The following is a 13472-nucleotide window of genomic DNA, read 5'->3' on the forward strand; positions in this document are numbered from 1 at the left end:
TCTTGACCAGTTGCGTCCACTCTACACCAAGGGTTAAAGGCTGCAGATTTTTTCCTATAGTTGCATTGTTTTTTCTTGAGTACTATTAAGTTATTTCCTCGTGTTTTACTATTATCATGTGTTGGATTATGCCCAATGTCCTATTGCTTATCACATGTTGTGGAAGATTTTTTTCAATGTGAAGGACCGGTCTGAGTTGTAGATACATCCTACGATTTCAGAAAAATTTTTATAATTCATCGAGATATTGTGGCCCAAAGGAAAGAACTCAAAGAGCTCATGTTGAAGGAAAAGATTGATCTTCTATATTTGCTAGAAAGTAGCAGCCAAAGAAAGATGGTGGAGCATTTTGATGTTAGCAAGACCACAGTTAGCAACATCCAAAATGTAAACATGAGTACCAAATGTTTTGTTGAAAGAAATAAACCTATCTGTTGAAAATATTAGCTCTCCAGAATTAACAATTTCTCAACAGTGTAAGCAGCTGTTATCTTAATGTAAAAATTATTCAAAACTCACCCAAATTTCTTATTTTAAGTAACCTTAATTATTTTCTAGATAACTATATGTATTTACTGATATTATCTCAATAGGAACAAAAACTGATGAATTTTCTTATATCAAAACTGTTCACTAATTTTCTTTATGTTTGGCAATTAGTTCACTAATTTTTTTATCTTTTGAAATGTATGGATCAAATTATTAGCATATGCCTACTATTCTAAAGTAATCACGTGAGGTTTTAAAGAGGCGTCAGGTTTCTAAAAAACCTTACACTGTACCTTAGACTTTAGCAAAAAATAATTTTTCGTAACCTTATTCTTTAGGTAGATTACATTTTTAGAGTTGATCTATTTTTTCCCTACCCTAGGAAGAAGAAAAAACTATTGAATTATTAATTATTTCCTCTAGTACCTTTCTCAAAGCCCTTTTTACCAAGCACCCTTTTTATGGATATAATGACAACTTATATGTTTTTCAATCATTTCCCAAAATATATTTCATTTTCATATGCATTGACTGACCTTTAAACCCTAAAAAGTCAAGGTGGTTCCTGTGGCTCAGGGAGTTGGGCGCCGGCCCCATATACCAGAAGTTGCAGGTTCAAACTCAGACCCGGCCAAAAAAAATAAATAAATAAATACATATAAACCCTAAGACGTCTACTAGTTTTATAAATTTTTTGTAGATAAAAAGGCCTTAGAAACATATCACTTACATGTTGTCAAAATAAAGATAAGAAAGTTTAGACTCTGGAAGTTATCCATTTATTCAAAAAATACTTGTTAAGTATCTAGGCACTATGGATATAGCAATGAAATGCTAAAGTCCCTTTTGTACTTTGCTTCTTGTTTTTGCTGAGCCTATAATTGTCACCCATTTTTTTTTAGCACTCCCTGTTAGTATTTTCTCTATATTTTTATTCTTTTGAACTAGAATATGATATGCATGAAGGCAGGGATTTTGTCTGCTTAGTCATTGCTATATTCTTGGCTTCTAGTGTGGTACTCGTTTAGTAGGGATATAATAAATTTTCATCAAATGAATGAATAAACTGAGTGAAAAGCAAGACCCAGGAGGCTGTGGCATTCTGAAAGCCAGGTGAAGTGTTCCAGACAGTCCGTGTTCTCAAATGCTGCTAATGGGCAGGCCAGGAAGAGTGGTTTTGCCCAGGTTACAGCTGTTGTGAGTGGTTTCAGTGTAGTTGTGGGACAAATGCTGTAATGGAGTAGATTCGGGGGGAGAAAAAGGGCTTTTGGCGGGGAGGGGAGTACATTCAAGATTGCAGATGAGAGGAGGTAGTAAGGGATTACTTAAAGGTCATTCATTTTGAAAGTTTGGTTTCAGAGTAACCAAAAGGGATATATGAGGTCCATGAGGGCTTTCAAATGTATTTTTATTGTGAATTTTTTTTTTTTTTCTTGAGACAGAGTTTCACTATTCTGCCTTCAGTGGAGTGCTGTGGTGTCAACAACTCACAGCAACCTGAAATTCTTGGGCTTAAGTGATTGTTTTACCTCAGCCTCCCAAATAGCTGAGACTACAGGCGCCCACCACAACACCTCTTTTTTGTTGTTGTTGCAGTCGTCATTGTTTTAGCTGGCCCAGGCCAGGTTCGAACCCACCACCCTCAGTGTATGTGGCCAGGGCCCTACCCACTGTGCTATGGGCGCCGCCCTTACTGTGAAAATTTTAAATGTACATAAGGGTTGATTAGCACTGTCAATCTCTTAATCTCGCTATACCTTTCATCTGTATTTAAAAAAAATAAAAATTTTTGCCATGCCTCTTTTGTTTACTCCTATTTCATTGTTGCAGAAATATTTTGAAGCAAACCCTGGTCATTTTACCTGTGGATATTTCAGTGTACATCTCAAAAAAAGAAAAAAAAGTGACTCTTACATAACCTGATGCCATAGTCACACCTGTTCAATTAATAGTAATTGTGTGATACTATCTAACATGCCGATCTTATCATTGTTTCAATTATGTTTCAAATAAAAGTTGTTTGAATTTGGATTCAATCAAATTCTAATTTACATTTGATCATATTTTAAGCCTCCTTATGTCTGGAGAGTAAATAATGTCTGTTGATGAAACTGGCAAATTGTTCTGTAAACTATTTAACATTCTCGATTTCTGTCTTTGCTTCCTTATGATGTCATTTATTTCTTTGTTTTCAGTATCAATCACCCAACTGTAATGCAGTGTTTAAATGTTTTATTAGATTTAGGGTCAGATTATCTTCATAGGTGGTGCTTGTGCCTTGTATTCCATTGCATCAGGAAACACATAATACTTGGTTTTCATGCTCTTCTTTTAGCTAATGTTGATCACAGAAGTCAGTTGGTGACACTCTGATACGTCCATTGAAAATTTCCCATTAACCTTCCTCTAATGACTTTATCCATTTAGGATCTTTGCCTAAATCAATTGTTTCATTAGGTGTGCAAAAGGATAAATTTCTGATTCTGTTAATGTCTTTAAGAGTTGAAGGAACATGTTTAATTGTAATGGGAATGATCCAATAGAAAAAATTATGATATAAGAACTCTGATAACTGGTCTCTGTTAAGAGTGGACTTGGTAGGTAGGAGGGTTGCAGCCCAGTGCACAAGTGATGGATTGAGGAACAGGAACCTTTTAAGTGACTTATCCAAAGTTACAGTAGCAGAAAGAATATATTTTTATTAAATTTCTTTCTTTCTGTCTTTCTTTTTTGTGTGTGTGTGGTTTTTGACCGGGGCTGGGTTTGAATCCGCCACCTCCAGCATATGGGACCGGCGCCCTACCCTTTAGAGCCACAGGCACCGCCCTATTAAATTTCTATTTCAAAAATTGCTATGAAATCTATTCGATAATTGTATCTAATTTCAGAAGCCTGTGCATTTTCGGCATTTTATAGTCTTTGTGAAATGAGGACTTAAGCCACTTCAGATGTCACAGCTTATAGTTAACATTGGTCCCTCTCTGTTGCAGGTTTTGTAGTTTCTCCCTTAAAAGTATGATTTAAATTAATGATGTCTTAGATACCTGAATCTTCGTTATTTAAATTTGAACATGTACTTTTATGACACTGAATTTTAGCTCTTGTTACTAGTGTATTGCAAAGAGAAGTAAATGATACTGTTAAACAAATAAAATGATAAATAACTAGCAGTTTAGTTTAGACACTAAGGAGCCTGAAAGCCTTTAAAATGACAAAAAAACAGCAAGTTTGATGATGTATAGGCTCATTTTTGTTACACAGTTTGGTCATATATCTGACAGTCTTCCTTTTTGGTAACTTTCTCCTAAAAATTATGGTTTTGTGTTATGTGAGTGAAAAGGCCATTGGAGTTCAGTAGAATATGACAGCGTCTCTTCAGAAGATTGCAGCATTTCCTGTGGTAGATGTAGAATCTCTTTTTGTTTTTCTCTTTCTTATAGTAATAGTTCTAATGGAAATTATATAATTTAATCTTCAAAGAATGTTCTGTAACTATGACTCTAAACTATCCTCAAGTGTCTTATACATGCTGTTATGTGAATTTAACTTTAGGCAATCATATTTCTTCATGGCTCAGTGATTTCCATTTACTATTTATCTGTACAATCTGAAGAGTATTGGGTTTGCTGTGTGGTCTGATATGGTATATATTATGGTCAAATCAGAATTTTAAGACAATATAAATTTATTATCTCTTTAGAACTTAGTGATGTTTAGTTTAGTTTTTTTTTTTTTTAATTGCTATTTAAGGTCACCTGTTTTGGTATCCACACATGAGCACTCTGTATTTGTCTTCAAAGACAGGCATGTAATCTGATCTATGTTTTCTATTGTCTGCTGAGCCTGATAAGAACACTTAGCATTAACTACATTGATCAGTTCCCATCCTTTCTAGTCATTTATTGGACACTTAATACAACCTCGTAAAGACTCCCTGAGTACCTTTATAAACTAGGTCTTGGGACTCAAGAACCACAGAGATAGATTAAGATAGACACGAATGAGAAGACCTGATTAAGGGAAGTAGAAAAAACTAAGCCCACGAATTTTATCCATCCTTTTAAATAAAAATTACACTTTTGCTTTCTATTGAAATATTTCATACAACCTAGAAAACTTAGTTTTTCATAGACATGAATTTTTATTGTTTCAAACATCAACTTGAAACCATTCGCACTAATTCAAAAAAATTTTACAAATTTTAAAATACAATTCTTTTGATTTTTTTCACAATTGTTTAGAAAACAAATACTTATTTCTGCAAAGTGAGTCTGTGTGTTCTATATTGAGACACTGAGATTACTGTTGAATACCAAATTGCTGCAATAGGCCTCAGAATAGTCTGAAAAACTAGTTTTTTATTTTTATTGCCTTCACCCAGGGTCATTTATTCTGTATAGCAGCGTACATGTATATCTTATTCACTGGTTTACTGTTGCTAATATTTATATCAATTGTTCACAAATTTCAAGTTTCATAAACTACTTCTAAGTTTTATTTTTAATCTCATATTATCTTTTTATTAAAATTATGCCTTCAACACAGGCAGTATTGAGTCATTTATCTAACAGATATTTCTTGTGTATCTACTTTGTGCCCAGCCTGTCATTGGCTTTGAGGATATTTCAGTGCAAAACAAAACACATTGATTTACTGTCCATGTAGAGCTTACGTTCCTAGTGGAGAGGTGAAAAAATAAATTGATATAAAACATCGGGTAGTGATCGTTGCTTATGATTATAGGATAGTTTAAAGGAAGAGGATAAGTGATTACCATCCACATCACCTCCCTTATTTTTCACATTATACTGTTGTACAATTATCTGACTTGATAGTTCTTTTTATCCCTGAAGAATAAACTTTTTGAAGTTCAGTCCGTAGAGATCATCTGTGTGTTACTGTTTTCTAACCCTAAATTCTTTTATAAACGCTCAGTAAGTATTTGTTACACTAATGAATGGGTAATATGCTCGAACACTTCTGGTTCTGCTAAAATCCAAAGGCCTTTTTTAAAGACTGAAACAATTAAAAAAGAATGATGAAAAGGGACATGTGTTTATAATATTTGGTTCTATTGAACGTTTTGAGAGTTCTATATTTTATATTATTCTATTGGCATTTTTATCATCCTTTTTTGTAGCTTTTCTCAAAAATGGAAACAAGGAATGTTTTCTGAAAATTAATCTTTTATTCATTCACAGGTACTACTGAGCGAGTGTGCTTGATCCAGGGAACAGTTGAAGCACTGAATGCAGTTCATGGATTCATTGCAGAAAAAATTCGAGAAATGCCCCAAAATGTGGCCAAGACAGAACCTGTCAGCATACTACAACCCCAGACCACCGTTAATCCAGATCGCATCAAACAAGTGAGTGTTTAGTGGGGAAATCAAAGAGAAATATCCACAGCATAGTGTCAGTTCCTTACAAAAGAAGCCTTAAAGTCTTTGCTCGAAAAGTTTTCTTTTCGTAGGCATACCTAAACCTATCAGAGACGTCAGTTAGTTATTTGAAGAAAACTACCAAGTTCTTTTCCTTAAATGTATCAGTTTATTTATTAATAAACTATTCATTTATTAGCATTATGCTGAAGAGCACTTATGTGACTCTGTGATGGCCTTTTATTAAATTAATAGATACAAATTTTATTAACATATAGATATTTAATCTGTTTAAAATCATATCACTTTCAAATAAAATATAAAATTGAAATATCTTCAAAATTTCTAATACCCTATTTTTAGTTATATTTGTAGCCTTTAGTGTAGTCATTATGCATATAGACTCCTGTTTTATTAATTTAATTGTCATGTTCAACCTTTTTTATCAAAGAATATGTATAAGTAAATTTGTGTACCTAGCCTATAGTCCTTTGTTACAAATCAGCTATTATGTTTTATGTATCTTGCATAGTGTTTAAGTATGTCATAGGACTAATGTTCATTTTTAATGTATGGAATTTTCTGTAAAAGAATTTTATTTGATAAAAATCAATGTGAGTTTTTAAGATTGAGTAATGGCTGACATGATGTAGGAGAAAAAGGAGAGTATTTAATGTTAAATATGGTGGTTTCTTCCACCACAAACTCTTTTCCATCTATAAATTTATTTGAATCTTCATGTTCATAATTATTGTTTCTACCTTTGCCCTCTTAATTTGTGACGTAATTTTACTATAGACTATGCCTCCAAAAGAAATGTACTGCTCTTCATTAATTTACAGAATATTTCATTTACACAATATTTGTGCTCATTGTAATAAATCTGAAATGTAGCTCAAAGTTTTATTAATTTCATGTTTCTGAATTGAAAAAATATTTTTATACCAAATAGTGTTATGAATCTATTATAATTTTATTAGTATTTAGATAAATATAATGCTGGCTAATCAAATATAAATGTAAAAATTTAATAATTAGGCTATATATTTTCAAATTATAGGCAAATATTTACTTTTCTATTGATTACCTTTATTAAAAGTCCCTTTATATTTAATTCATAAGTAGGTAGCTGTTACTCCACATAAAATCGGTCACATTATATTCTTTGTCAGTGCCATATTGTTCAATTTGTATACCCTTCATACATTTAAAGGCAGGATCCTTTAATGTATACATGGAAGAATATAAATATTTTAAAGTTATAAACCTCAGTGGATTTTTTTATCCTTCACAGCCATTTATAGTTTTTGAAGTAATGACTTTATCTACACTAGATAAATACATACAATAGTTTAAATACTATTTGAAAATGATACTATTAATTTATCTGGATTTTAAAAGTAAGAGTTTAGTTAAAGACCTCTGGGTTAAAATTATTGGAGCTAATAATTTCAGAATAAGCACTGAAGTATAAGGTCTATTAATTTTCTGCCTTATATCAGCCTGTTCTTCCATTTCTTCTGTAACTTCTGTGAGAAAGTCCAAATATTTAGGGATGGAGGTGAACATTTTGACTTTTTAAAAGTAAAACATAAAATGTGGTTTAAGGAGTGTGATATCACTGACAATATGTTCAATACAATAATTTGAATTAATTTTTATTATTTTTATAAGAACAAATAGCACCACCAAATAACGGTCTCTGAATCATTGTTAACATTCCAACTTTCTTTATGGCAATATGAGACTTACAGACTGCCATATATCCAGTGTCAATATAGATTTATGGAGACTAGAATTTTAAAATAATTTGGTTTATTTTTATTTGTCTTTTTGGATGATGTTATTTAAATTCAAACTAAGTGTTAAAAATAATAGTGATTTAATTCTGTGCCTTGTATTCATTTGTAAGCCTTGTAGATACTCATGAAATTAAAATTATTGCACATTATTTAATACTGTATTTTTATGTAATCTATAATGTATGTGAAATAGAGTATTACTTAAAAGAATTTATCACAAGAGAACACTAAATCTAGTAGGACAATGTATTTAACAATTCAACTTTGTAATTGTTTTTGAAAAATTAGAAAAATTTATTTGAAGAATGAGGAGAAGTGGTGGAACATATTTCTAAGATATTATAGATCAACTGAATTTTTTATGCCCTAAATTTTGGATTCTCTAACTTTCTAGGTTTTTAATGTAGTACTTTTCACTGGAATATTCTCTAAATAATAAGCCAGCTTTAATGATGATGATTTTATTTCTGAAATGATGCTGTTATTTAGTATACAATAATTAGATTTAAAATAAATCATTTTGCAATAGAATAGATAGCATATTTTATATTATCTTTATATGTGTTAGATTTTAATGCATAGAATCATTATAAAATGTCTTGTTGTGGCAGTCTTTCCTTCCACTAGGGACATAATTATATTTCCATTGAGCTGCAGTACTAATTTTTTAAAATAATTTAAAAAAATTTTTTATTTACAATTTCCTTCTAGGTAAGATTAAAGAATAAAATTGATTTTCAAAAATACTGGAATCAGAATTTATAACTTCTGCATACAAATGGATTCACATTTATATGAAATTATGCATTTTATTAATGTTTTAGTTATCAGATTTGTTCATTTTTTTTGAATAAGATTATGCTTATTTGAAAGTACAATTCATGTGTAATTTAGACTTAAAATAGGAAGTCAAATTTAATTCCAAACAAGACTTGCTTTAAAAGTTATCATTTCACCATCTATTGTGGACCAAATAAAGTATTATTTTCTGAATTGTGTTCTAAGTACAGTTGGTAACTGAGTAAATTGCATGAACGAGAATATTCTACCCAAATGAAATCTGCAATTATTGACTGACTGGGTTCTCAAACAAGTATAGTATCTAAGGAAAGCAAGTTCATACTGGTCTCACAATTCTTTCATAATGTGGAGTGATGAAATCTAGCATGTCAGCTTTATATCTAGCTTTGTATATTAGATCTTATGAAATACTCATTCTTAATTCACAAATATATATATATATATATATTTTTTTTTTTTTTTAATTTGGCCAGGGCTGGGTTTGAACCCGCCACCTCCGGCATATGGGACCGGCGCCCTACCCGCTGAGCCACAGGCGCCGCCCTATTCACAAATATATTTTTAAGAAAAGCTTCATTAGGAAAGAGGTGGCTGTGGGTATTTAAAGAATTCTCATAATAAAAAAAAAAAATCAAGGCATTGAAAAAAATCTCATTTAGCCAAAGAATTTTAATTGGCAAAGATAGAACTTGCTTATTTATTCATTAGTCATTCTTTCAATCATGAAATTATTAAACATCTTCTCAGTGAATTACAAAATATAGAACAAACCATTGCCCTTGAAGACTAGTTTGTGAGATAAATGCTTAAAATAACTGATAGAAATATAAAATTGTATTTCTTTACCAAAACTACAATATAAACAATACTATAAAAGTTCAGAGGAGTGTTAAAGAAATGTAGACTAGAGTAAGTTGATATTCTTGTGAATAGATGAAGAATGAACTGGATCTTGAAGATTGTACAGAAATTGAGGAGGAGAAGAAAAAAGCTTAGTTAAAGCAGGTGAAACTATAGATTTGGGGAGATGGAAATTTGATAAAGAGACTGACTTAGTAGAAGTGGAATATATTTATATTGGGATTTAGAGGAAATTAATCTTAGATGGGATGGCATCAAATAGTGAAGAGCTTTGGTTGTCTCGTCATGATATATCCTAGATACTATAGATTATTCCTAGTATTTTCCAAAAGAGCTCTTTTACCTTCTCTGTAAAGCTTAGAAAAACTGCATTTTGTTCATTTTCATGCTAAAAATCCAGAGAGACTCTTAGGATGTGTACAGATAGGTACAGCTATTACTAGTAAAAGAAACTATGAATTGTCTACTAGTTCATCTGTTGGAATATAGTTCAAATATTGGAAAAAAGGAAAGGAGGGTCTTTGTCAAAAACGAAAAACTAAAGATTATGGCAATTATGTTTTAAAATATTTTATCTATTTTTAATGGAGTAATATACAGATTTTTTATAAGAACTCAAAACAGGTCTAGGAAGGTCATTACTTGAGTAATATTGCTTAGCTAGTAATAGATTTTGAATTACAACTGAGATTTGTTCTTTTTATTTTCACTATCATTATAACTATCAGAAGTTCTTGACAATCTATTATTATAGACTTGCTTGAAAGCAAGCCGTATTCAATATAAAGTTTATTTATAATAATATTCTCTGACCCAGCAAAATTATTCCTGGTTAATAACAGTTTATCTTATAATTTGTAAGAACTTTTTAGCTTTTGTCTCCAAAAGCCTAGTTATGTCTGTATTAACTAAATGCCTAAATCAAGAATTGTTAAATTCTTGGTTTCTTAAAAGATCTATATACCCCAAAGAATACACTATTTTAATATTATTGAAATGCTTAATATCTGCAATAAACATTTCATTCTTCAGTGTCTAAAGAATTCTTAAACAGCCATTCAAGTCATGCAGATAAAATATATGTGTGTGTGTGTGTGTGTGTGTGTTCTTAAAAAAGAAAATGGTGCTTAAAAAGTGACTCTTTTTACTCTTTGGAAAAGGATTGTGGATATTACATTGTGTGGCTATTCAGTTAATTGCATCTTTATGATGTATACAGGAAATTTTATTAAAGGATGTTTACCTTGAAATCACTAAACTTTAATTAACTCTGCAAAGTACACAGATACAAATACTTCACCTATAAAATATTAAGGATGGAAACAGTGTACATTTACATTGTACAATGAACTGTTTTTTATGGCTCTTTTGTTCCATTTGTGTAGTTGAGAACAACTAGTACACCTATTTTATTTATTAATATAATCTTTTAAATTATAAATATTACTTCAATATATTTACATTTATGTATTTGTGAGAAAATTTTTCCTCCTAATATTTGAAAAAAATCAACTGAAGTGAAAACTTTTGGGAATATTTATATCATTACAAGTAGAATTTGTAAAGCAGGAGCTGTTTTTATGCTTAAAGGTATCTATGTGGCAGTTACCTAGAAAACTCCTCACATCTTTATTTCATTTTTATTTTAGGAATATAAAAAACACATATTTAATGTGATATTTCAACAGTCTTAACCCTTGAAGACCAAATAAAATTATATAATTTTCATTTGTTTATTTAATATATTAATATGTAACATCTCATCAGATTCTAATGTTTAATAACCAAAACTTAAATTATTTTAAATTCATTAATATTATTCAGAAGTTTAAAATGATTGCATTTATTCCTATGAGAAAGAAATAGCATCAGTATTATTAAGGACAACTTTGATGAATCTAAGTGTATCCATTATTACATGTCCATTATTCCATATGTATGCCAAGCAAAAAGAAGAATCAATAAGAAAATCAACAAAAGATCATATTAATCTCAGTGACTATAAATTCTGTTCCATTTTATATTACATTTGATTTTGCCACATAGTTCTTTGCAATAAAGAGCTTATGGAAAATTTACATCTAAGATGAGATGGATGTCATAGTAAAAACCTTCAGATCGATTTTGCCCTGATAGAAATAGAACACTGCAACACACACAGAATCTTGTACTTTTGTAGCTTAGTGAACTTGTATCCAACCCCTATTGCATAAATGGCCTCTAAATTTATTTAACATTTAATTAGTCAACAATCTCATTAATATAGTATAGAACAGATTTTTAAATGTATGTTAACTCCTCCCAGGTAAACTGTGTAGTAATGGTAACCGGCAGTCAGAAAATAAAACCTTAATTAATAATACAAATAGTAGTGTGAAGTCATTAGAGTATGTCCCAGTATAGTACTGCATAGAAAAAAAATATATTCATGACATTTTTAATGACTGAAAATGAAGTCTCTCAGGACAATGGAAAGAATTAATTATAAAGAACAAAAATAGAAAATAAAGAACATGAAACTTTTTTTGATTTTATGAGGTTTCACTTCTGACTATAGCTCCCCTCCCCCCTTTTTATATGATTTGATTTAAAAAATCTTACCTTGATTCACCATTAAGTCTAATTTTCCTCACTTAAGAAGAATCAGGAATTATTTGGGGAGTGGACTACATGAAACATAATCTGACGTTAGAACCAATCTTATTTTGTTATTGGAGGGCAGTGAGTCAACCCTCAAACCTCTGAATTTCTTACCCTGTTTTTACTCTTAACTACTTTATTCTACCCTTATTAGAACTTTTGCAATCTTAAATGCAAAAATAGGACTTTAAGTAATTTCATTTACTTTTCCGGACATGGCTGAACATTTAAAATTATGCTTTTGCTCATAACTGACTAATTTTGACAGATAAACATTAATATACAACATAATGTTTATGTACAGTTATGTCTATAATATAAAAACCTGCCCCATTTCACCCATAAGAAATATTGATGGTAACACTTAAGCAATGCTATTTTGCTAAGTGAACTATGACACTTTTTAAAAATGAAAAAAAAACTTAACATCTTACACTTTAAGATTATTCTATTAGACATGAGAAGTTTTTAAAATATCTTATATTGTTCAACATGTATGTGGTCTCATACAGCATATTTTACATGTAGTTATGTATATATGTTTAGAAATGAAGTAAACAATAAATGATTCCTAAATTTTTGTGTGTTTATTTTTAACAAAGGCTGATGATACTGTAATAGATATATTTTTCATCTACATTATATTTACTGTTTAGTACAAATGGTAATGATACTGTGATAATTTGTTTGAATGCTATTAGTTACTTGTTTATATTAATATGAAGTTAATGTTTACATTTTCAGACGGGCTCTAAATTTATTAAAAACTAATATTTAGAAGATAATGTGATATTAAGAACTCAGAAGTGCAAATTTAATTGCTTTTAAGTATGGATCCCTAAATTCATGTGGAATCAACTTGTTGGGTGATGTTCAGCATATTAAGTAGGTGGATACTTTTATGCCAAAGTAAACTTCATCTCACCACTTCTTCAAATCTCCGACTGTATTCATTGATAGGAAGGTGCCGCTTTCAGTTTTACTCATTGAACTTCTTGTATTTTTCTTTGACATCTCTTTTCCCTGGAGAAAAGCCAGAAAGCAATGAGACTACTATTCATGAATATGGTCAGGATACCTTTAGTACTCATGTGAATTTTTATCAGTCACCATCATGATTTCAAGTCATGAATTTATTTTTACATGCTTATGCATGCATATTTACATGCATTAGTTAATTAATCTTAAATTCCATTAAATTTGAATGACTAGGAGAAAAATTTGTTCATAGGATTTTGTTCTCGTTATATTACATTTTATTTTATTTTGTTTTATTTAAGTAATCAGTTTAAGGCTTATAAAGGTTGATTTGCTCCTGAACTGCTTTGTTCCCAGACATTGCCATCTTCCCCAACTACCACCAAGTCCTCTCCATCTGATCCCATGACCACCTCCAGAGCTAATCAGGTACAGTATCATCCTGTCATCTACACCATACTTTTCACGGGTGATTGCCTGCAAACTGGAGGAAAAGATAATGGTGGGTTAAGGATTTATTC

At 30.6% G+C, this 13472-nt stretch overlaps 1 protein-coding gene across 5 annotated transcripts in view; it reads left to right on the forward strand.

Annotated features, from left to right (window-relative positions):
- Nucleotides 1–13472, forward strand: part of NOVA1 (NOVA alternative splicing regulator 1) — a 145615-nt gene that overhangs the window by 105814 nt on the left and 26329 nt on the right. For 3 of the 5 annotated variants that reach the window (XM_053595367.1, XM_053595369.1, XM_053595371.1), the window contains 2 exons: nt 5691–5857; nt 13309–13380. In XM_053595367.1, coding sequence (XP_053451342.1) covers nt 5691–5857; nt 13309–13380 — 239 coding nt within the window. The remainder of the gene's footprint in view (nt 1–5690; nt 5858–13308; nt 13381–13472) is intronic. The other 2 variants (XM_053595368.1, XM_053595370.1) reach the window with 1 other exon arrangement.

Source organism: Nycticebus coucang, chromosome 6 (assembly GCF_027406575.1).
Source record: "Nycticebus coucang isolate mNycCou1 chromosome 6, mNycCou1.pri, whole genome shotgun sequence".
Taxonomy (NCBI): Eukaryota; Metazoa; Chordata; class Mammalia; order Primates; family Lorisidae; genus Nycticebus; species Nycticebus coucang.